A 24,786-nucleotide genomic window follows, 5' to 3' on the forward strand; every position below is an offset into this window, starting at 1 on the left:
GGAATTTCCTCCTCGCCAGATTTGGCGCATGCGCACATCGTAAAAAGAGTGCGGACTTCGCTGCTCTCCTAATATTAAATTGTTTGATGGCCACAAATTGATAAATCATGTCAAAAGCACCATCTCAGGCCGGTTCTTCCGGTGCCGCGGCTAACCTGGGACCTTCATCGTCCTCTTCCTGCTCCTCACCTTCGGCAGGCGGCACGACGTCCCCCGCTACACAGCACGCACAGCCCGAGAAACCCCAGCACTACACGTACGTAACGAAACACCTTTACACCCACCTGAGCACTGGTGCAGGTCACACATTTCCATGCATCAGCAATTTCACACTCCTGATGGGTTTTCTGGCTGTGATGAGCAAGAGCTGTGTTTTATGGAGGCCTAGCAGTGCGATTGATTGCATGCATTGCATTGAGGTGATGTTGTGAAGAATCCACTTGAGCATCCTGACAAAAGCTCTGGCGATTTGTAAACACACTAAAGAAGGCGAACCATAAGGTGCTTATCTAGTCTAAAGTGTTACGCATCGTGAAATCATAGTACAAGTTTGATTCATTTTTTTGATCTCAGAACACTGATGAAGCAGTCGTTTTGTCCAGTCGTTCATAACTAACGTTATATACAAATTAATTATTTTATAGAAATTCATTCCATAAAAAAACTTATGTAGTTTATATATTTATATATTTTAGAGCTGTACATGTGTATACAGAATACAGCATTATACAATATTCATCACTATAAACCGAAGGTACCCAAACTTTTCCTACAAATGGCCAAAAATCTAACTTCATTGAGAGCCTTGGATACGAAAATAAACGCTGCATTACTGTATATCCATCTAGGTTATATTGAAATTAAAATTTGTAAATTTTATATTCTCTGTTTTCTAATGCATTATGTACATAACCACAATTGACATCGAAACAACTATGAATTTTGATTGATCAATATGTGCTTATAAATAACCAATATTCCTTCATTGTACTTTTCTATGATATTTTAAGATTTAAACATTTCTGATATTTCCCTTTTTTCAATGGTTTTTTTCATGACTCCTGAAGCAGATATAACACTCTTGGGATAGTGTTCACTTGTAGATTTACGCCTCTGAATAATCACCTTTTCCGACCTGCTAAAGGTTAATAGCCAGACAAACTGTCATGTAGCATCCCTCGGTCTATGTCCAGGTATCTGAAGGAGTTCAGGACGGAGCAGTGTTCCCTGTTCGTGCAGCACAAGTGCACTCAGCACCGGCCCTTCACCTGCTTCCACTGGCACTTCCTGAACCAAAGACGACGGAGGCCGATTCGCAGACGAGATGGAACATTTAATTACAGCCCTGATGTGTACTGTGTTAAATACGATGAGGGCAATGGATCATGTCCCGACGGAGATGAGTAAGAACCAGCAGAAACTCCTTTTTTTAAGTCACGCTGTCTGAATTTATGCTAATGCCTTTCTGTACTTATGTCCTGCCAGGTGTCCGTTTCTGCATCGGACAGCTGGAGACACAGAGAGGCGCTATCACCTGCGTTACTATAAGACAGGTTCCTGTATCCACGAGACTGATGGGAAGGGCCACTGCAGTAAGAACGGCCCTCACTGTGCCTTTGCTCACGGCTCCCATGACCTTCGGAGTCCTGTCTATGACATCAGGTATACAGCTGACTTTTAAAGTAATAATCATTTATATGATATATTTACCATGTCGTTCCAAACATGTATCTTTCCTTTTCTTTGGAACATAAAAGAGTCATTTTTAATTGAAGTCATGCATTAAACTGCACCCACATTTAATATTATAATACACTAGCATTTAAGCCCCTTTCACACTGCCATTCCGGCAAATACACAGGTAAAGTGTTCCGGCAATTGTTCCCGGGTCGCTAGATTTTGATCTTTCACACTGCCAGTGATTACCCGGGATATGTGTGTGCTTTCACACACAACAGTAAAGATCCCGTAACGACACATGACATCAGGGCGTGACATGTAATGTACGAGTCGAAAACGTTAGGCATGTTATACTTTCACTTAAGCAAGCGAACAATCTCGGCGTCAGTGCGGAAAGTGAGGAACTAACTGATCTCTGCTTCATTACAGTTTGCACATATTTTTTCATTGCGAATGTTGATCTACCTTCAAAACAGCCGGTAAAAGAGTCGCGCGATAACGTGCGTCATCACTTCGACATGGCATTAGATCTGGCTTTTGTACACACAGCGCTTGTCCCGGGTTGAACCCGGCAATGTTACTAGGTCCCCGACCCGGGTTCAATGCCGGAATCAATCCCGGGACGTGTCTGCTTTCACACAGAAGGCGACCCGGCAATGTTCCGGCAATATGCCGGGTCCCACGTGCAGTGTGAATGGTGCTTTAGTTTGGTCGATAAGATTTGTAAACTTTTTTTTTTTTAAGAATCTTTTACGCTCACAAAAACAGCAGATTTTTTATCAAAAGTACAGTGAAACAGTCATATGTAATGTATCATAACATTTAAAAACTTTATTTTATATACATTATAAATATATTTTAAAATGTAATGTTTTCTGTGATGCTAAAGTTTAATTTAGAGCATCATTACTCGAGTCTTCAGTGTCACGTGATCCTTCAGAAATTAGTATAATATGCTGATTTTGTGCTTGAGAGGCATTATCAATGTTGAAAACGGTTCCGCAGATTTAGATTTTTGTAAAAACTGTGATATTTATTTCAGGATTCTCTTAACATGTCTGTTTTTGATCAATTTAATGCATCCTGGCTGAATAAACATATTCATTTATTGTAAAGAAAATCATGCCCTAAAGTAGGGCTGCACGATATTAGGAAAAAATTACATTGCGATATTTTATTTTTCTGCGATATATATTGCGATATGAAATCTAATCTAATTTCAATCTAATCTAAACAAACAAAAATGGGGTGAGCTCACTTACATTCTCGTTTTAAATGATTCAAACATCGACACCATCATGTCAATTGATTAATATACGCGAGGGAGAGAGAGTAAGACAGCGCTAGTGTTGTTTAAAGACAGTGAGCGTGCGGCCGGGGATCGCTCTCTCTCTCTCTCTCTTGCGCTATCTCTCTTTCGCTCTTTCTCGCACACACTCTCTCTTGCGCGCTCTCTCGCTCTCTCTCTCTCTGCCCTCTTAAACTGACAGGACTTAAAAACACATGCAAATTATAAACTTTCAATCTATGATGGTTAAGCTGTGCAATTAATCTGGTAATCACATTCGTCACGGGCCGGGGAGCAGCTGGCCCGTACAGTTAATGAATAACAGATCAACTACGACAGCCTACATCGAACATCCTGCGATGTGACCATCGTGGATTCGTACATCGCGATATCAATGCTTAAACGACACATCGTGCAGCCCTACCCTAAAGTAACCTTTGAACGGTAGTGTAAAGTTTTCCTTGGTTTGATGTATGTATTTTGAATTTCTTGTTAAGAGAGGCTCAGGTGTTAGAAGCCCAAGCTGCTACTGGATTGGTTGAGGGCACATCTGGAGAAGGGCAGTCAGGAGTCGTGGCCAGCACTGCACTCATAGAAAAGATCCTGAGTGAAGATCCACGCTGGCAAGGTGAAATCTGCCTCTACACACGACTATAATACATTTATATGTCATTCTTCATGCTGTTCTGTGCTCATTTCTCCTCATGCAGACAGTAGTTTCGTGCTCTCCCATTACAAGACCGAGCTTTGCAAAAAACCTCCGCGGCTGTGTCGTCAGGGGTATGCGTGTCCCTACTATCACAACAGCAAAGACCGCAGACGGAGCCCTCACAAACACAAATACAGGTCTGAACAACTAATTCTTAATTTTTCTCACTTTTATTTTATTAAACTACATTAAACTACATTTCAGGTAACAATGAAATTGTTGTTGGAATCACAACTCAACCGTGAAAAGTTCATTGGACAAGTTCCAGCAGTGGAAACGCAGCTTTAGTGACCAAAAAAGCCAGATGCAACTTGCATTCTATATTCCACATGCTTCATGAGATATGAATTTTTTTTACATTTTGTGGAAAAAAAATTATAATTGTTTATCATTTACAATCAAATTATGCTTTTGTTATGTGTTTTTTTTTCCTGCTTGTGTTTCCATTCCTTGACAGATATCCAGATTCCAGAATCTCTTCAACCTAAAATATTTACCATAAGTTAATATTTCTATAATCTTTGCATGTTCACGATTCTCTGGTGTCGGTTAATTATCACATGACTTGCTGATAATATTTTTTTTTTATTGATTCTATCATTTGACGTTTTTATTTAGTCAATTATTATCTTTTTATGAACTCACAAATCCCCTGCAGTTTGGAAACCAATTATTATTATTTTTTTCTTTAAAAAGTAATGACACATCAGACTGCTATGTGTTCAAACTTCCATTTAAATACAGTTTATATCCTGCTTCGTAGGAAGGTGACAGACATGTTCTGTCATTGTAATACATTTTAATGGTGCTGTGTTCTTTTGTTCCTGGAGATCTCTGCCGTGTCCCTCAGTGAAGCACAGTGATGAGTGGGGGGACCCGAGTAAATGTGAGAGTGGAGAAAGCTGCCAGTACTGCCACACACGGACAGAACAGCAGTTCCACCCGGAGGTATATCACACTCAATCTAACCCAGCTGGAGTCTGTTCAACATCAGCATTTCCTGTAAGAACAAGGGCATCCATGTTCTTGCATGGTACTTATGGATGTAATGTAATAAAGCAGTGACTATTTGATTATGCTGTGCTTGAGATGCTCATTAGAGTTGCTATTTTGTTTGGCCTTTTGGCGTAAGAGGCTCTTTTTTTAAGGTTATTGATTGGTGTTGTTAATATTAGTCATCCTGTGTTAGTACTGTGACCATATAACATTTTCATCTGGCAAAGGATACAATCTGTGGGAAAAAAGCAAGAACCTGAGCATATATAGGGTTTAGAAATTGATAGTGTCTGTAAAGTAACAAAAATGTATATAATAATTAACCTTTACTGTAATATAGTTACATTTAAGCTTTAGGAGTGTCTCAGTCTATTTATTCAATTAATTTATTTTTTTAAATTAATATTTGTAATTACAAATTTTACCCGCTAAAATATTCTAGAGCTTGGCATTATACAAAAATATATATTCTTCATAAAAATGGCCATGCCATTTTAAGCTTTTATTAAATTTAGTTACTTTCAGGTCTAGAAATCACTTTTTTTTTAACAAAATGTATATAAACACATTGTTTTTGTAGTTATTTTAACATTTATACCTTGTTTCTTCCTGATTGAAATATTTTAAAGTTATTTTTAGGCCCCCTTGGAAGCATAACAACAACATCCTGGTATTTTGTGAGGTATCTGTAAAATTAAGCACAGAATTTATTTTCTCTACAGATCTACAAATCCACCAAATGCAATGACATGCAGCAGAGTGGCAACTGTCCCAGAGGGCCGTTCTGTGCTTTTGCTCATTTAGAAAGTAAGCTTACATTTTATAAAGTTGATGTTATACTCTTTTATAGGATGTTTAAGATCTTACACAGTAACTTATAATAGATATACAATACAATAATGTATTGTACTGTATATCATGCTTGTGTGTCATTTCTGGTTTGTTTCACAGAAGTGACCGTCAGTGATGAGCAGCTGGCCGCACAATGCAGTTCACCTCCGCTAGAAACTTCCTTCTCTGCTTCCTTAGAAGACTTCAGCCAGTGTGGGCTGAGTGCCAGCACAGAGGAAGGGCTGCTGGGAAGGGTTCTGTTTGAAAAGTCCTTCAGTCTTGACGCCAGTCCAGGAGGAGAGGGGGGGTATGGGAAAGCCCCTGGGTTTGAGAGGGAGGACCAGGTACAGCAATAATTTTTTGCTTTGCTCTAAAATAGTTATTTGGCTAGAAATACCTTACGATACACTCCAAAAGTTTGGGGTGAGTCATTTTTTTAATTTCATTTTTTTTTGTGATGGCAAAGCTGAATTTCCAGTGTACAGTGACTCATTAAATCATGCTAATATGCTGATTTTGTGCTCAATAAATATATCTTATTATTATCAATGTTGAAAACATTGTGGAAGCTATAGTACATTCTTCAGGTTTATTCGATGAAAGGGAAGTTCAAAAGAACAGTGTTTATTTAAATTAGAAATCTATAAATTATAATGTCTTTGTCACTTTGATCAATTAAATGTATCCATCCTAAATAAAAGTATTTCATTCTTTCAAAAAAAAAAAAAACTAAAAAACGTACCTTTGAATGGTATAATGTCGTTCTTTGTGACGTAAAAAAGTTTCTTTTTGTTGACATTTTAATACATTCCACAAATTGATACCTTACATTCAAATTGAAATAAGGAAAAACAATTATTTTAGCATAACTTTAATATCTTTCATACAGGCCAAACATAAAAGCGTTTTAATGGAACAGCGCAGCAGAGACTTTTCATCCATGCACAGCAAACAGGTACAGAGCATCTACTGATTCAAAACAGACCTTAATGAAAATTACCAATAGGCCAAGCACCGTTTGCAGTACTCCATGTTGTGTATTTTCAGGATTTATTGGTGTTTCTGCCTGTCGGCAGTCCTCGCAGTATGTCCTCCAGCATACCCTCCAGTCTGGCAGCCACCCCCCCCAGCCCTGCACCCCCCGGCCCGTCTTCAGGCATGAATGCCAACGCTCTTCCCTTCTACCCTACAAGTGACACGGTGGAGTCCGTAGTGGGTGAGTGAGAGAGAGAGTTTATCCCATAAAAATAATTATTTTTATTTTGTTCTACACAAAATGTTTTAAGAATTGGTGTTGCTTTTATGAATTTTTGTTTAGAATTGTGTGCAAAAAATATAAATAATTGAGCTTTACCGTTGAGTAAAATAACATAAGACTTCTGTTTTTTTAAAACGGCTTCTGTTTCTTCTTTTGACTAGAGTCTGCATTGGATGATTTAGATCTGAATGACTTTGGAGTCTCGGCTCTTGAGAAGAGTCTGGAGAGTTCAGCTCGACCCAGCATGGGTCTCATGTTGGGTTGGTGATGAGTCTTATCATTGCTCTGATTCTATTTTAATGTGTTTATTTATTTTAAATTGTCATATAATGCATATTTCTTATTGTGCTTTTTATATAATGTGTTATAATGTACAGTACTTTGGTGCAACTCTGTCGCTTTTAAATGTGCTGTGAAAATCTATTTTAAATCTATCTTATTTATATAAAAAAAGGTTGATATCGCTGCTGCTGCTGCTGTGTCTCTTCAAAAATGCAACATTGACATCCATCTTCAGTTCTGTTTTTATAATCATTTTCCTTAGGAGGCAGTCAGTTACAGAGCTCAGCACCTGTCAACATCCCGGGATCCCTCAGTAGCCCCTCCCCTTTCAGATCGCCCTCACCTTCTCCACCAATCAGAGCCCACCACTCTCCATTCCTCTCTGCACAGATGCCACAACCCAGCCAATCAGAGAGCAGTTTTTTGGGGACCTCCCATGGTTCTTTAGGTTTGTGTTATTTTTATTTATTTTTATGTCAGCTGCATTTTTTCCCCTCCATATTAAGCTCTGTTAAGCAGTCTCTGCTTTTTTCATTCTTGGGATCAGAATGAGTTTACAGCTCCTGTGACATATGTAGGTCAACATTCTTGTATACAAGTGCAGTGAGAGTAAAGAATATAGTAGTCGTATAAACATTAAATGTAATTACCAGTTGTCTTTTTAATACAAAGCGGTGTTGTTTTGCTGTAATGATCTGGATAGATTGTGTGGCGGATGCAATCTAACATGATAGCTTTGTTTTGTTTTTGTAGGTTTAAATGGCATGAGCAGCAGTATTTGGGAACATTTTCCGACAGGCCAAATTTCACCAGGTACCCCTCCTGCCCTACTTTCCACAGGAAGCATGTACGAGGCGTCACGTCTCAAACAGGAAGTGGAAGAGGCACACAGGGTACTGAAACATTGGGACCACAGCTGGAGACAGATGGCTCAGGTCAGACTCCATCTGTGTGTACTGTGTACCTAAAGGACCATATTTCACACTTTTGTAATGTTTTATTTTTTTCCCCTAATTTCACTAATGTTAGACAAGGTTTCTTGTGCGGGTCTAGTTTTCAATGAACTTCTAATTTTCCACCTTTTTTTCATTCAGAGAATTATTCATTGTGATATTGGTTCTATACCTTTAAGACTTCCACATCTGTTATATTTGCATTTCCTTAGGACAGAGTCCATGCATAACATTGAGTTACCACTAAATTCAGTTGAATTATTTGTTGACATATAGTATGGGTAGTGTTTTGACTGTATGCTTTGTGTGACATGCTGCAGTCATTGGCGGTCTTAAAAGCAGACGCAGAGGAATCTCATCTCTTGGCGGGACAGCTGGGTATGGAGGCGGAGCGAGCGCGGCAGGCTGAAGTGGAGGCGCAACAGCAAGCTGCTGTCCTGGAGGAGGCCCTAGAGAGCCTACGGCACGCAGAGAACCCACATCTCCAGCTTCACCAGTTACAGTTACTGCACCGACTGCCACTGAGCTCCATCTGCAGCCTGCAGGCACAGATCTGCTCCTGCTTACGCACCGTAGAACAGGTAATGCACACACCTGCTTCCTGACAACTGATGAGGTTTACTTAATCCAAAAATCTAATGAAGAAAAGTAAGAATTGATATTTTGTAGAGTTTCAAGCTTGTATGCTAATTATTTATATTATTCATTATAAAAGTATCATTATATTATATTATATTATATTATATAGTTTACAATAAGATCCCATTAGTTAATGCATTTACTAATGTTAACTAATGCAACCTTATTGTAAGTGATACCCACTATATTACAGTTTATATCATATATAATATTTATATTTTAATGAATTAATACTTGCAATTATGCTTTAAAATATTTTTCGTTAAATTAAAACACCAATTATTTATTATGATGGTGGGGGGGGTGGAGTGGTGTTTCAAATTAGGATTTGTTTGTTAATGAGAAATGTAATTTCTTTATTTTTCTTTTGATTCTGGTAATATATAACCTAGGCATTGCTTTATATATTATATTTTATTATAGAAGAACACGTTATGCTATTTTAAAGTCATTTTAATTTTAAGGCTGATTTAAATTTACAAATGAAGGCATTTTTCTGAGCAACAAATTTTCTGAGCAAACTTTTTTTCTTTCAATTCTGGTAAAATACAACCTAGACATTTCTTTAATGTTCACCTAATAATAAAGCATGTTGGGTTGCATTGAATCTCTCCTCTCTTCCCTCAGGCTGTGTTCAGGAAGCAGAGGTTATATTGTGTATCTTGCGATGAGATGGGATCAGTGACGTTACAATGCCAACATGGCCTGCACTGCGAACGATGCGCAGCCTCGACAGAATGTCCACTGTGCACTGAACACCAGCAGAACATGAACATCCCACAGTCATAATCCTAATCTGCTATCATCCACACACTGACCCCTCACAGGATCTCATTCACATTTCACTCAAATTGTCATTAAATGTATCCTATAAAGCCCAAAGCCTTATCTTAGCTAAAAGCTTGGAATTAATTGATAAATACGATCTGGTTTGATTCATATTAATGCTATAGCACTCAGTCAGTCCTCTTAAACCTCAGTGGCACCATTTTATATAAAGAAAAAAAAAAATTACTAGAGACACTGACACGCATTACCAGTTTGTGATATTTTGATGTTTATTGTGGGGACAAAACATCACGGATACAGTATAATAATATGGTTATGTCTCCTTGTAATCATAATTTTCCATGTCTTTTAAATGGGAACAGCAAACGTGAAAGTATTCAAATCTGGTCGATCACTAATAATAATGCTAACATGACAACACATTAAGAGATTTTTAGGAAATATTTAAGTGAAGGTCATGATACCAAATTGCCATATTCCCTATATGATTTAATATATAGAATCATAACACGTATTTAGTAAGACAATCCTGTTCTTTAAAAAAAAACAAAAAAAAAAAACGTTTAAATCGAAATGTAGAATGTCCATCCAGAACATTCTGAAATGTTTACAGTAGAAATGCAGTTTGTGCATCTTCAGTGCAGCTGAAATGTTGTTGTTTTTGCCAGACATGGGGAGATTTCATAATTAGTATAGTTTATAGCTATATAGGACATTTACAATTACATTTATAGGATTTTTAAAGGAGAAATTCCAGGGAACTGCTACAGCAAGATGGAAAATAAATATGGTTTTGAAGCTTTTCATTCTCAGGTTTTTTTTTTTTTTTTTTTTTTTTTAAAGAGTCATGGTAATCTGGAGTGCAAGAGCAAGGCAGCAAACACTCTTTATGCAAATCTTATAATGTGCATATTTTATTTAATGCATTTATTGAATAATTTGCCTGTTTATTAAACCAACAGCACGTTCCCAACTGCAGCTTTCTTTCATGTAGAGGTGTTTTATACGAACACATGTGGAGAAGCGGATAATTCATGTGCACAGATTACCAAACATGAGAGCAGTCATAAGCTACGGCTGTCAGGAGAGGGCTTGACTTCAGTGCGTTTCGATTTATTTGGATGATTTTAACTGAATTCAGTTTGAAGGCACAGTTATATGGGATGCTCAACTGATGACTTCCCTTGAAACATCTTCACTGTGAATTCCGCAATCACCTGCTCAGTTTTGTTCATATACAGTGTTTCAGTCTGATTTTTTTGTAAAAGACAATAAACAAATGTATATTTTTGGATGAAAATGCTGTATGTTTATTTTTAATATCAAATAATAATATCATCATTACAATAATTAAAAGACTCTACATTAAATAATGTATTTTATAACATATAATAGACAGAAAAGGGGAAAAAAATTATGTGATTTTTGTCCTCTTAGGTTTCTTGAGACTTCTTTTCTCTTTGTCTGCGTAATTTAACGAAGGCCTGAGCTTCTCTCTCGCATTTCCTGGCCTCCAGTAACTTCAAGATATTCTCACCTACAAAAGAAAAAAAAAGGTCATGTTGAACATATGACGTAAAAAATACATTCCAACTTGATCTAAATGTTAAAAGTTTTCCATTATAAATAGTACAGATCAGTTACTTCATGTACTACAGTAAATGTTGTGCATGTAACAGGAAGTGACATACTGTTGGGTTTGGGGTGCATCAAAGGTAAGCGGGTCTGTGCAGGTGTGGGATCAGGCTGTCTACCTCCGACTCCTGGCACCGCTTTAAGAGACAGGAACGCCTCTCCTTCAAAGTCATCACTGCTCAAAGTGTCATGGTCCAGCACTGTCACCAGCAGACACGCTCCGGGAGACTGGCACTGCTCTAATGTAATGATACTGTGCCCCCAAAGGACAAAAACAGCATTAAAACCATAACACAACAACAATCTAAAGCCAGCCATCTCTAATCAGATTAATAGTTTATGTTTCCTTGCTCTCTCTCTCTCTGTGTTTCTTTTTCTGTCACCCTCTGCTAGAGCTGTTTGGGATGCACGAAATACGATGCTAATGGGCTACCTGATGTGGACTGGGCTAATGAACATAGGTCAGGTGGTACAGGTTACCCTCAATCTGAGCTTCCGGCAAAAAGAGCTGGATAATGGACGTTTGTGTGATGCATGTTGTTAGAAAGGAATTAGTGTGATTATTTGAGTGTATCTATCTATCTATCTATCTATCTATCTATCTATCTATCTATCTATCTATCTCTCTCTCTCTCTCTCTATATATATATATATATATATATATAAAGGTAATTTTGACTTGAATTTTAAAATGCAAGTTAACATCTCACAATTTAGACCCCAAAATTTAGATTTTTTTTCATGCTTTTTCATTCTTTAAGTTTTTATTTTATATATTTTTTTATTTTCCATTTCCCTTCTGTGAATCTAGTGATTGGGAGCTCTCAGAGAAAAGGGAGCTTTGGGTGATTTTGGATTCTAAAAGCGAACTGAAATGGTGCACATACAATTCAAAGGACTCTTCGAACAATGGGTTGAGATCACAGTTCTTGATTTTGGTGGATCGTGGTTCTACTTGAGGGAACAAGTGCTTTGGTTCTAGAGACAGCTGAACGAAAGGGTCACTGGAACCTGTAATGAACAAAATCCAGTTTCATACTCAGCAGTGATCACAGGAATAAAGTAGCCAATTCTGATATTTATCAAATTCAATGACATTCAGATAATTTTAAAGTGTTGTCAGTGTCACAACACTAGTTTCAAGACCTGCTGATTCTTGATTTATTAACTTCTTCTATAAATCCCACAGATTTTTTAAAAGAGTAACCAGCATAGTATAAATTGTGTAGGTCTTCTCACCATTTGAGTCGAGAGGAATTAGATTGACGGCGTTGAGAACCTCTACATGCAGCTTGTTCTCCGAGCGTTTGTACGAGGTGATGAGAGTGACAGCTCCGTATTTCTCTCCATTAAACACTTTCTGTAGGAAATGTTAAACAAATCCATGTCAGTAATACTTCGCTGGGTTCTGTGGGTGATTCCCTGATCTGTGGTCCCACCTGTTCCCGCACTTTTCTCTCAAAGAACTTCTCTATCAGCTGATTACAAGTTAAAGAGTTTTGTGTCAGGTTTGCCCATAGAGTCTGAGGAAACAAAAATCAAATACATCTATCTGAAAGGGAACGAAAGAAAAGAAAAACGGCACATGAAGGGCACAAAAGAATAACACTGACCTTATATTCCTCTGTATGTAGTGTTTCAAGAGAAAGTCCATTCCCTTCAGCATGAAAACACTGTTCTAAGCACTGCCAGAGAACAAACATAGTACATTTCTGAAGAAAATATAAAATGCAAGCTGATCGCTAAGGTGTTATGAGTGTTTTTAATGCATCAATATGTGGTCCTAGGTGGAAAATTTTAAATCTGACAGTTTAGAGTCAAACCACACAATCTGAGGTCTCATTTGTGTCTCTAGCACAAACAGTATAAGACCAGTTACATGCTAACGTATTATACTTAGCATTCGGCTGAAACACTAACCTGCAGAGCGTACAGTAATCTCTGAAAGTAAACCATGTTATTGTCCTCCTGCTGAGACATCTGATGCAGAATCTTAACCGAGTTCATCCACAACGGAGTAAGAAGACTGAAAGAGACAATTAAAGACATCACAGAGGCTACAGTGAAAACAACAAAAATGTACAGATAAAGTCAGACTGAAAAAAGGTTAAGATACCTATTAAAATTCTCCTGAACCAAATTCTCATTCATATACTGCAGTTCTTTCTCAAGGTATTTCATCAAAGGAGTCACGGCCTGGTGATAAGACATACAAGTGGTTTAGAAAAAATTTAATTTCATGCCTCAAGCTGATAAAAGTCATATCCCTTACATCCTCCGTAGTTCTGGAAGGAAGCCTTTGACGTGAAGTCATGTTGCGAACATGTGTCTCAATGTCTTTGTTTAACTAAAAAGAGACACAAGAAACAATTACACTTTTTGAAGTTTCCGATGCAGTTTTGGGAGGAGCTTAATCATCGAGTCCTGTCAATCATCACAACGACTGTATATAAGCATCGGCCATTGCTCTGTTCCAGCGACTGTTCTTCTGGCATCCCTCCACCTTCCCTTCTCCTCCTCTATGTCCTTCTTTGTCCTCCTCACTGTACCATCATTGGGAGGGGGGCAGGGGTTTCTTAGCTCAAACCCAACCTCCTTCATGGACAGCAAGCCAAGCTCCTCTGGCAGGCCTGAATGGGCAGGTGAACTTGTGAAATTTCAGTCCACTTTAGATCTTCTACTAACTATAAGTAACTTTGCAACTACAAGTCAACTGACTCTAATTAATTGGCAACTACTTTACATATCAACTAACACTCAGGGTATTAGTAGACTGTTAGGTTTACAGTTAGTAGAATAAGTTGAAGTACTTTCAAAGTTCCTTATAGTCAGTAGAATATCTACTAATACTTCAATGACTATTAGTAGTTGCAGAGTTACTTTCAGTTAGCAGAATGTCTAAAGTAGACTGTCAAAATGAAGTGTTACCCAAGAGACATGGTAAAATGTGTGTTCTGGTTGTTGCGAAAGTGCCTATTGCACCATCTCAGGAAGAGCTTATGTGTTTAAGAGAGAAGTTATAACACTACCTGTTTCTCTGTTCATCAAAAAAGCAACCGTATTCATGTCATGAAACATTTCTGAGAATCTTTCTGATGAGGCTTGATTTATAGCATTTTGAAGCATGTTATTCCCATCATACTTTTGAGAACCTTATAGCTTATATATTTTGAGAGGGAGTCTTGGCCCAGTGGTTAGAGTATTACTACTAACCCTAGGGTTGTGGGTTCGAATCTCTGGCTGGCAATACCATGACTTAGGTGCCCTTAAGCAAGAACCCCCAACTGCTCCCTGGGCGCCGCAGCATAAATTGGCCGGCCACTGCTCCGTGCGTGCGTTGGATGGGTTAAATGCAGAGCACAAATTCTGAGTATGGGTCACCATACTTGGCTGAATGTCACGTCACTTATGGCAGTTTAGAGACACCTACTCTCAATAGCGATATATTATGACTCAAATGGAATCTTTAACCGATGATGTAATCGCAGATATGGTACCTTCTTCCCTAGTGTTTCAACTGCAGAGCGGATCTCTTGGTTCAGGGTAGACTGTGTGCGTTGCAGCTGTGATGGAAGTGTGTTCTGGAACTGAGAATCTCCAATCACGTGTCGCGTGCGCTCCCGAAGCCCCGCCCAGCGTAGCTGCTGTGGTAGACTTATCAAAACAGTGTGCAGATGCTCCATATCGTTCACCACCACGCACAGCTAAATATACATAAACCATGAGGGGTTACTGTAAAACATGCAGATGATCAAACACAATTCAGAGTTAAAGACAGCACACCACATACAGTACCACATCATGAACAGCGCACCATTTTTATAGCTCTTTCTCGATCTGCGTCTACAGAGAGCTCCTTCACTCGAGTCTTCAGCATCTTACAGTACGTTGATGCGATCTTGCACACATCCTGTAACAAACGATGCAAATTTATACGTCACAATTCACCTAAGTGCTAAAATAAGTGTGTGTTTGCGTACCTCTGTGAGTTTGACCATTAGCATGAAGGCCTCCTCTGGGTCAGGCCAGCTCAACTGTTCCCAGAGCTGAGCAACAGGATGCAAACATGCTGCAATATCCACTGCAGAAGAGCTGTGCTTGATGGGAACTCCTCCGGTCTGCAGCGGCTGCAACTAGAGAAGAGAGAAAGAGAGTGTGAGTGTGTGTATTTCCCTTCTGCTTTAAGGCAATGTGCAATCTAATCAGCCATTTTCATTTTTACTTCATGGAAATTCGCAAGAACAATGACAACCAAGTGTCAACAGTGTCTTACCTGATCCACTTTCACAGCCTTTTCCACCCTCTCCACTGTGGTGCTAAAGGCTTTATTTAACCAGAATGGAAGAGCCTCTCTGAAATCCTCATGGAAACTCGTGAGCTGCAGTAACTTCCCCCTGAAAAAGATGTTTAAATGGATAGTCCACTCAAAAATTCTGTCATCATTTACTCCTTCTCATGTTGTTCCCGTATGACTTTCGTTCTTCTGATGAAAACAAAAGATTATATGTTGAAGAATGTTGTTTGCAACCAAACAATTTCAGGTACAACTGACTTCCATAGTATGTTTTTGTCCATACCATGGACGTCAGTGGGACCCAAGATTGTCTAGTTGCCAACATTCTTCAAAATAGCTTCTTTTGTGTTCCACTGAAGAAAGGAATAAAGGAATAGTTCACCATATATATAAATATATTAAATGTAAATGTTTTTGAGCGAACCATCCTGGATGCTAAGGAAGTCAGAGATTTTAACAGATTCTGAGCACAGCACAAAATAATCTTTAATGTAGTTAGGACTGACCTTTTTTGTAAGAAGGCTTTGTCTTTGTGGATGGCTTGCAAGGTAAGATACACAGGAAACAGACCGTTTGCCAGCGGCTGATCCATTTGATTCTCCAACTTAGAGAGGGTAGCTTGTAACTCTTCAGCTAGCTGTTTACACACACACACAAATAAGAGTCAACCAATGATCTACTGACCATGGAAAAAAACTCAGAGAAAAAATGCACAATAATATTTTTTTTAAGCATGTTTCTTGATTCTCACCAGAGAGTCCAGTTTTCGGTAAACCACACTGAAAACATCCAACTGCACAGCACTGGAAACAGAGGGAGAGAGAGAATTTTATTCTGAAGAGAATCAAAAAATTGATCCCTCAGTGATGTGAGGGATGGACAAGAATGGCTATCAATTTAACTGTCCGTTTATTTCAATAGCACAAAAAATGGCCAAGAAACAAGTTCAAGAATTGTTCTGATTAGGCCTTCTCTATATTCAATGAGCAGCGCATGTATTCAGCTTCAAAATCCAGAAGAAATTCAATGTTTAAAAATTAATTAGCAGACTTAATTACAACAGAAATGAAGCTAAGCCATATAGATCCTATTATATATGCATTGGTTGCATTTAAAAAAATGTACAGTTCATTACTTTTACCTGAGAAACACCTTATTCCAGACATCTTTACTGAGTCTAATGTCTTCTTGTACTTCTCCAATCAACCGATAGAGAGCACTGATGGACTCCAACGGATCCTGTCAGAGAGCACTTATAAAGAACCTCAACTAACACCTAAACTTACTGGAATAATATATGTTTTATATGCATGTAGAATCATTGTCAATAATCTGCATGGTTTCTCACCTTGGCCACGGGTTGATATAAACCTTTTTTGCTGTTAAACCACTCTTCTGTGCCATTCTGGGAGAAATGGGACATGCTTTAGGTGACTAAATATATCAATTAAGTCACGCATGCAAAGCCCAAAAACTAGCCTGTTTGTTCTCAAATACACAGAAAAACATTTTTAAAAGAGTGTTTTATTGTGATGTACAGTATATAACATCGATATAGTTCTACATACTTAACCTATATACTATATTTACTTTTTTCTATATACTTAAATAAGATTTTGTTACTCACAACAACAGCATCAATGACCTCAGCTTGTAAGTCAAACTGAGCAGGACTGAGCTTCTGAAATGCTCGGGTCTTACAAATCTGAACAAGAACCCTACACACAACACATAAATATACTTTATGAGATTTTAGCATATAAACTATATATATATAGACAGACACACACAAATGAATGATTCTTAACATATGTTTTCATTTCTGTGTGTGTTACCTGAGCAGAGTTTGTAGCTGTGGTGTTGTTTTAGGGGTTGGAGGATAGATGTCCCTGAATTTAGACACTAAGCAGAGCCCATACTGCAGAAACCCATTTAGAGATTCACCTAGCTCCTGTTTCTGTGGCCATGCAAACATGTTTTATATGTTTTTAAACATGTTTTCAATTTTAACATATTTTAAAGTGTAAATAATCCCCTAAAAAGCCTGGCAGCATATTTATCAGTCACTACTTCAGTCCTCAGTGTCACATAATCCATTAAAAATCACTCTAATATGCGGATCTGGTTTTATTTTATTCTTTAAAGAATTAATACTTTAATTCAGCAAGGATCCATTAATGGGATCGTTCAACCAACTATGAAAATTATGTCATCATTTACTTTTTAAGAATGGAAATCAATTTCTACCCACAACTGTTTGGTAATGAATATTCTTCCAAATGTTGTGTTTAACAGGAGAAAAAAAAAAAAAAAAAAAAAACTCATGCAGATTTGGAACAACTTGAGTAAGTGTATTTTCATTTTTGGGTGAACTACCCCTTTAAATTGATCGAAGGTGACAGTAAATCACATACATAAAGTACATAGAAGACAAAAATGACTAGAATAAAAATGTTTATCACATGACATTTTTAGCTGCTTTCTTGTGACAGCAAAAACAACTCAACTTTACCACAGCATGATTATAAGACTTGATATCAGCCTGTAACACTGATGATTTATGTGATAAACTGCTAAAACATCATGTGACACTGTTGCAACACCCCTCCCCATGATGCAGTGTAGAAAATACTTTCTAATTCTGTGGTTGTGGGTTACAGCTTTCAAGTCTCAGGGGCAAAATACCACACAAGAATCACCAACCTGTAGGTAGGGGAGTTCCTGTTGATCCCAGTGGTACTCTATACTGGTCAGCTGCTGGAAAAGCACAGTCGAGTCCACCTCCAGACTTTGGTAAAGTTCGCTGTAGGCCACCCACTTCCTATGTAGCACCACAAACAGCCCACACATATGCAAGAGAGATTAAAATTCATCAGAATTTACTCCATTCAATTCATCTAAACAGCATGCTGACACCGCTGAGCTCACTGTACTGGGAATGGAGTTAAAAAATGTTCATGAAAGGCACAAATCAACACTGTCTTGGCAGCTGTGTTCATTTAATCAGGCTTGCTTTCAGATCAGTTTATATATATATATATATATATATATATATATATATATATATATATATATATATATATATATATATATATATATATATATATATATATATATATATATATATATATATATAAAGTGTGATGGCATATTCTTACGCCAAGTCTTGGAGAAAAGGTGAAATGTCATTCTGGCTGGCGTAGTGCTCGAGCAGGGCTAACCCCTCCCCGCACAACTCTCCCTTCCACGGAGTACTGTCCTGAGGGGTGAGAGGAGAGTGGCATTGAAAAACAGAGAGTGTGACTGTGCTGTGAAAAGAAAAACTTTACGGTATATAAAGGGTATTGTGCAGAAGGAAGTGATGTTGGTGCTTACGCAACCATCGGTCATTTAAGATATTTCATGATTTTTAGAGAAGCTTTCATAAATTCTCTTTTAAATGTGCACCTGTTGTTTGGAGACATGGTCTTGAACAAGCTGCTGCAGGATGCCACAGTAATTCACATAAGGACTCCGTCCAGCACTCAGGGTGTCATCTCTCTGTAATAAAGGAATAAATTAAATGTGGTCACACTTTATTTTAGCGTCCAATTCTCACTATTAACTAACCATTAACTATGACTCAATTAACTCCTTATTTGATGCTTATTAATAGTTTATAAGGTAGTTGTTAAGTTTAGGGTATTGGGTAGGATTATGGATGTCATGCATTATATGTACTTTATAAGCACTAATAAACAGCCAATATGTTAATAGTAGACATGCTAATAAGCAACTAGTTATTAGTGTGAATTGGACCCTATACTAAAGTGTTACCTTAAATGTTAGCTATGGATCTGTCATTCAGTCATAAATGAGCTAAAGTATGCTAAAAGTATAATAGTCAGTTTGCAGTGTTCATCTCTGGTTTGGTCTGTGTCCAAACAGATGCTTGTTTTTACAGATTATATATCACAACGAGGCATTTCACTTACTTTACATCAGTATAGTTTTGTAATTTTATGTGCTTTTGTCATTTGTATAAATTTTTCTTTTCTTAAATGTTACCTTTTAGATTTTATTAGTTTCAGATGTAGAATTAGTTCTTTTTTATTTTTTCAGATTTAAGTGCTTCAACAATTTTTTTTTTTAAATCTAATACTTATATTTTTCATCTTTATTTCAATTAGAAATGTTTACATTGTTTTAGTTTTAGTTCATGACAATTAATTCACACCTTCTAATGCAGAAGTATTTAGGCTCGGTTTAAAAAATTACAAGATAATAATTGCACGTGCTCTGGTCATTCACACAGTTGCACTTCACAAAAAAAAAATACATTTCTTTTAAACAAAAACAAAACAAAAAATACAGAAAAGAAGTACTTGCAACACAGTGGAAAATCCCTTTGTGATCTTTACGAGTTAACCAAACAAAAACCACAATTTTTAACTACTGAAAAACTTGATAGCTTGCTGATTAAAAGAGGGAAATAAAAGCGTTCACCTCTTTATGAATGAATTTAAGCTGAAGGTGACACTGTCCCCTGTCTGGGTATGTCTCTGTTCGGGGCTCCAGGATATACCATGTGTCCTCTGTGCAATGCAGCTCCTGCCCACAACACACACACAGTACATAAAGCACATGCAACAGAAATATAAGAGATTGGGATATCTTTGTCGTTTATATTATATTATAATATTCCTTTAAACATCGCATAAAACCTCATATGTCTGAAGTAAGATCAGTTAACTGGAATTGACGAGCATTGTCTAAAGTTATGCAAAATACCTTCAGCTTCAGAACAATATTCCCCAGGAAATCATCCTGGCCTTTTTCTTTTTTAGCATCTTTTATCATCCTGCGAAGAGACAGTTGAACACTCAACGTTACATTTAAAAGCCAGCTCCATTTATAAGAATCATTTAAAATATTTTGACTTCAAAATAATTCTTTATTTAACAGTTTGCATGAAATGTTTCAAACCTCCTAAGTCCATGGAAGTTTGTGCGAAACTCATCAAATTTTTTCACTAGTGACACCTCTTCATCTTTGTCCCTTAAAATAGGCATGATCGAGGTGATTAGAGTTAACAGATAATGTAAAATACACAGTGCAGTACAATCGGTATTTCTTAGTAAAAAGCAAGTTCTTTTCACGCACCACATCTCAATGTGGAAACTGGCATTTGAGATGTCTTCAAATTCCCTTTAAATAGGAAACAAGCGTTGAGACAAAACCATCAGTCAACAAGTCATTAGAACAACTTCGTTTCTATAGAAGAAATGAATAATCACAGTTTGAAGGCCTCGTCCCAGACGGGGTTGAGTGTCTGTTTCTTTATGGTTGTCTGCAACACATGTCCTTTAGCTGAACCCCGAACTACTGCTTTCTGAGGTTTATTGGATGATCCACCACCACGAGACTCCTTGTTTTCACTAAGGATCGACAGCAGGCAGTACGGATCACTGAATCCTGTAATCAAATACGCAGATACACGTAGAGGTTGTCTGGATAGTATTTATGTTCAAATCCTGAACATCCATTCTGCAGGAATAGATATGTTTGTCTTTTCACTATTCTGTAAAATTAACAACCCATTGGCAAAGGACAGCAGATAAAGTCATACCACTAATGTCCTTCCCCAGAATTCCTTTGGCTTGTTTCACTGTAACCATGAGGCTGTAGATCGGAGTCTAGTCATGGAGAAATTTACACATGCATTTCAGTAAATAACAACATAATGAATGTAATGAAGTACAGACTAAAATAAACCTGCTTTTTACATGTGGTATAGGCGGTAAGCTTTTCTTGCGATCTTGCAGTCTTGTGAAGTTTACAAGTGCTTTTCCGTACACATGAGAACACATAAGCGGTCTTGATCACCCTGTCTGGGTGTATTTTTCAATAATGACTAACTGACTGTATTGTATGCCTTATAGATTACATATAATGTGGATTATATTACACCGGAGATTATATCTTTTTTTTATGTGAAATTCTTACCTGCATGCTCTTGACTTTTTCACTTATGGTTTTATGCTCATCTTCTGTTATGGAAAATGCCTGTCAGAGAATTAATATTTAAAAAAATGAACAAAACAAAAGACAAAATGCAACTATATTATGAATAACAACCATACTGTAAAATATTTGACTACAAACAAATCCAAAGAAAAAAAGGTGTGTTACCTCTTTGATATAGTCTTGTAACTGCTTGGCACTGTATTGCTCTTTTGTGTGAGTTTTTCCTAAAAGATGAGTGATTGTGTACAGAAGCTCCTTGTATAGCAGTTTGAGCTGCGGGGAAAATAATAAGTCATTATTCCACAAAGCTCACAGGAAAATACGTGAAGTTCTCAGTCTCTGATGAAGAATTACCTCATTCTCTTTATGTCTCTTTTCACTCTCCTCTGTGTTCTCAGAGTTGTTGCAATCCTGATAGTTTAAGCATATTGTAAGCAAATATAATCATTTGTTAACATAATACATTTTCCTTCTTAAAAAAAAGAACAGAACTAGCATCAACAGAGTTTTAAAATCTCTTCAACATTTTTTTTTAATTAATAATCCCTTACCTTTCTGTTCACTTTTCTGGTCATGCCCATTCTCCGTGCAGGTGAGGACTGTGAGAGAAAGAAGACTTTCAATTAAAATCTGAAATTTAGAGAGAACTGCGGAAATTTAGAAAGAAAGAAAGCATAAATATTTATACAGTACCTGCCTCTGTCGGAGCCGACTCGACCCTGTCCTCTCAAAGTTGGTCTATAGATATAAACAAATGAAACAAAGATACTTAACTAGAAATGTATCATCTGCAATAGTCAGACTGTTAACAATCATATAGAAACTAAATGCAAATAGCTTTGTTGATGTATCCAGACACAAAACTTCATAGACACATAATGTTGTCTAATATAATTCCTGATATTCCTATTTTTATTGCTATAAAACATCCAGCAGAATTGGAATCTTTTATAAAATAAAATCACATAAACACTTATGCCTTATCTTCACTGCATCACTTCCTTATTATTAGCAGTAAGGAAATTCATCATAGTGACCCACCATCATGGGTTTAGCATGTTGCTAGTGTGCCTTGTTTTTACTGAAAACTATGTAATAATATTTAATAAATAAAATGTCAACATCAAGAATTTAGCATACAAAGTTTATATTTATGTAACTGGTCACCATTTTAATTTCTTCTGTTTTCTTTTCTTTTCTTTTTTTTTTTTTTTTTGCATTTAATATAACTTTTTAAAAAAGTGCTGCGGTGTGTCAAATTATTATTTTTTTAAAAGCACAAATGTTGTTGCTCAGTGAATATGAGGTCACTAAACTGAAATTAATTTTAAAAGAGTTATAAAAATAGTTTCAGTATGCTACTGCAGGACACTGCTTGACATGTCACATCACCTACCCTCAACTAATGCAACATATTAGGCAAGTTATAAAACACTCTTTTGACCCAAAGAAGAAAAGGGGTTTTAAAAAGTAATGCATTATACTAACCTCTTTAGGAGGAAGGAGTAGGTTTTCCCCTTGTGTGGATGCCGCATCTTGGACTGGTACCATATTTTACAGCTGTACTCCTCAACCAGTTATTCAGCTCTCCTAAACACAAGCAACGTGAGTGACAGATGCTCACAGCTTTTCTGCAGTTATATCAAATAGTCAACCGTTTTCACGGACGTCTCATGTTTATGTGCACAGTGTTTCATTTAGGGTGCGGAAGTTGGCGTTTCCTGTTAAAGATCGGACCTGCAACTTTAACTGTTTCTTCATACATCTGAAAATGCTAGCACGTCAACTCCTCATGTTGTTCTGCAACTCCATCTTCCTTCCTCTCTCACAATGCACAACTCTATTCCACCCACTCTTTATCTTTATGCATTCAGTGGCACCAGCAAGGTGCAGTCTTGATAACTTCTTTTCAAACAGGGGGCTCTGCTCTTATAGTTTCCATGGTTTGACATAGAGATATGTTGCCCGTCTGTAGCTGCAGCACATACTTTTTAATAATGAAGAACACCAATGATTTGCATTAGGAGAAGAAAAAGCTTCAGACCGCAAAGCAGTGTGGAATCTAACAGTTCCCAAACTCTATGCTGGGAAGAATCAATAGCAGACAATGTTTCTCAAAATAAAGATAAACTTTTACAGTGCTCATTAATTTGAAGATATTGACGACAGAATGTAGACTGTATGTAGAATGTAGTATGCAAATCTTAAAAGTAATTTTTCTAGAAACTGTCCGAGTTAGAATAAACCAAGGACAGTCATATGTATTCTCTACGCTAAAAGCAACAATGTTATACTATGTCCAGAGGCATAAATGCATAATTTTGTTTTGTTTAGCATCATTTTTCATGCAAAGAACTTACCGTTCCAGTTGGGTTTCTGAGTCTGTGACCTGCAGCAAAAACTGTGATGCTAGTGTTTGGAAAGTCCCGCCAACATGTCATTTAATATTGCATTTGTAAATGACAAATACCAAAAAACACCTTTTATATTTAGAGGTGTAAACCTCCAAGAGGACTGCAATATGTTTAAAAATAAACTACATTTGACCATCATGTCGTCATAATAACGAACTCCTGGTGTTGAGAAAAATGCGAACATGAAAAACACACAGTTACTACTGTGTGTTTTGTATGTACGTTATACATGTATGTATGTATTTTCTTTAGGTTTAAAATCTTAAAATATTTTAAATATTTGACTAAAACAGTTTACTTTAGTCTGTATTATAATGCTTATTATCCAACCCTGGATGTGTGGTAGATTAGTAGTATATTGTATAATGTTTGTTGTAGCCGTATTGAACTCCATATGGTATGTTGTTCGTTGTGCTGCAAATCATATTCCTAAATGATTGTAAACACACTGGGAAAGAATCAGGTTCGTATCCGTCACATTAAACCTCCAGCAGCACGCGCCGCTGGTGTAGTGGTATCATGCAAGATTCCCATTCTTGCGACCCGGGTTCGATTCCCGGGCGGCGCAGAAGTTCCTTTGTTAAGGTCATGAAATAAATATTACAAAAAATAAATTAATAGCGATTAATGTTGGATGTCCACAGACTCACCTACAATAATCAAAAGTCTCCTAATAAAGCGCAACGTCGTGCGCATCTGAAAACTAAAGCCAGTTCAAATTTTCTGATAAAGTTATATATTTATGGTTACATTAATTTTATTCGCGGTCTACGTCATCAGCGACATTTTCTGATAAAGTATTTTCCTCATGAAATTTACTGGATTTAGACGTTGCCTATTTAAATAGCCTCTGTATTTGTGAACTAATTTAAAGCGTGAGAATGACTGCCTGTTGTACCATTCGAGCGCAGGCTGTGAACGAGCAATTGAAAGATCAAGTCAAAGATTGAATGAATCACTCACCACCTGGCTGATTTCTGAACGAATATGAATAAATCTTTTTAGTGAAGGG

General features: G+C 37.2%; 2 protein-coding genes and 1 non-coding gene across 6 annotated transcripts; 2 read left to right on the forward strand and 1 right to left on the reverse strand.

Annotated features, from left to right (window-relative positions):
• LOC113056013 (RING finger protein unkempt homolog) lies at positions 1 to 10,726 on the forward strand. 2 transcript variants are annotated; one of them, XM_026222458.1, is made up of 15 exons: positions 1 to 256; positions 1,194 to 1,403; positions 1,486 to 1,662; positions 3,466 to 3,596; positions 3,679 to 3,814; positions 4,508 to 4,679; positions 5,396 to 5,480; positions 5,625 to 5,848; positions 6,394 to 6,459; positions 6,552 to 6,720; positions 6,924 to 7,022; positions 7,307 to 7,492; positions 7,798 to 7,979; positions 8,318 to 8,578; positions 9,264 to 10,726. In XM_026222458.1, the coding sequence occupies exons 1-15, from the start codon at positions 108 to 110 to the stop codon at positions 9,423 to 9,425; spliced, it is 2,409 nt and encodes an 802-aa protein (XP_026078243.1). In that variant the 5' UTR covers positions 1 to 107; the 3' UTR covers positions 9,426 to 10,726. The 2 variants fall into 2 exon arrangements, with proteins under 2 accessions (XP_026078243.1, XP_026078244.1); XM_026222459.1 differs by having other exon boundaries at positions 3 to 256; positions 4,508 to 4,625.
• Positions 10,727 to 10,807: 81 nt separating this feature from the next.
• On the reverse strand, positions 10,808 to 23,856 carry LOC113056012 (protein unc-13 homolog D-like). Of its 3 annotated transcripts, none has more exons than XM_026222456.1 (35): positions 23,721 to 23,856; positions 22,849 to 22,950; positions 22,054 to 22,098; positions 21,912 to 21,959; positions 21,715 to 21,771; positions 21,526 to 21,633; positions 21,340 to 21,399; positions 20,963 to 21,029; positions 20,631 to 20,808; positions 20,497 to 20,541; positions 20,320 to 20,391; positions 20,125 to 20,194; positions 19,840 to 19,944; positions 18,802 to 18,894; positions 18,513 to 18,613; positions 18,058 to 18,175; positions 17,190 to 17,311; positions 16,982 to 17,072; positions 16,703 to 16,759; positions 16,496 to 16,593; positions 16,106 to 16,157; positions 15,861 to 15,991; positions 15,334 to 15,454; positions 15,041 to 15,193; positions 14,875 to 14,970; positions 14,558 to 14,764; positions 13,333 to 13,407; positions 13,177 to 13,256; positions 12,981 to 13,086; positions 12,674 to 12,745; positions 12,500 to 12,583; positions 12,300 to 12,420; positions 11,948 to 12,071; positions 11,117 to 11,313; positions 10,808 to 10,962 (listed from the first exon to the last, which is right to left on the reverse strand). In XM_026222456.1, exons 2-35 carry the CDS (start codon positions 22,909 to 22,911, stop codon positions 10,859 to 10,861), a joined length of 3,321 nt encoding a protein of 1,106 aa, XP_026078241.1. In that variant the 5' UTR covers positions 22,912 to 22,950; positions 23,721 to 23,856; the 3' UTR covers positions 10,808 to 10,858. The 3 variants fall into 3 exon arrangements, with proteins under 3 accessions (XP_026078241.1, XP_026078242.1, XP_026078240.1); XM_026222457.1 differs by lacking the exon at positions 23,721 to 23,856 and adding an exon at positions 23,098 to 23,116; XM_026222455.1 differs by lacking the exon at positions 23,721 to 23,856 and having other exon boundaries at positions 22,849 to 23,091.
• Positions 23,857 to 24,271: 415 nt separating this feature from the next.
• trnag-ccc (transfer RNA glycine (anticodon CCC)) lies at positions 24,272 to 24,342 on the forward strand. The gene has a single exon. It is a non-coding gene; the product is annotated as a tRNA-Gly (tRNA).
• The last annotated feature ends 444 nt before the right edge of the window (positions 24,343 to 24,786 follow it).

This window comes from Carassius auratus, chromosome 37 (assembly GCF_003368295.1).
Source record: "Carassius auratus strain Wakin chromosome 37, ASM336829v1, whole genome shotgun sequence".
Classification (NCBI taxonomy): Eukaryota; Metazoa; Chordata; class Actinopteri; order Cypriniformes; family Cyprinidae; genus Carassius; species Carassius auratus.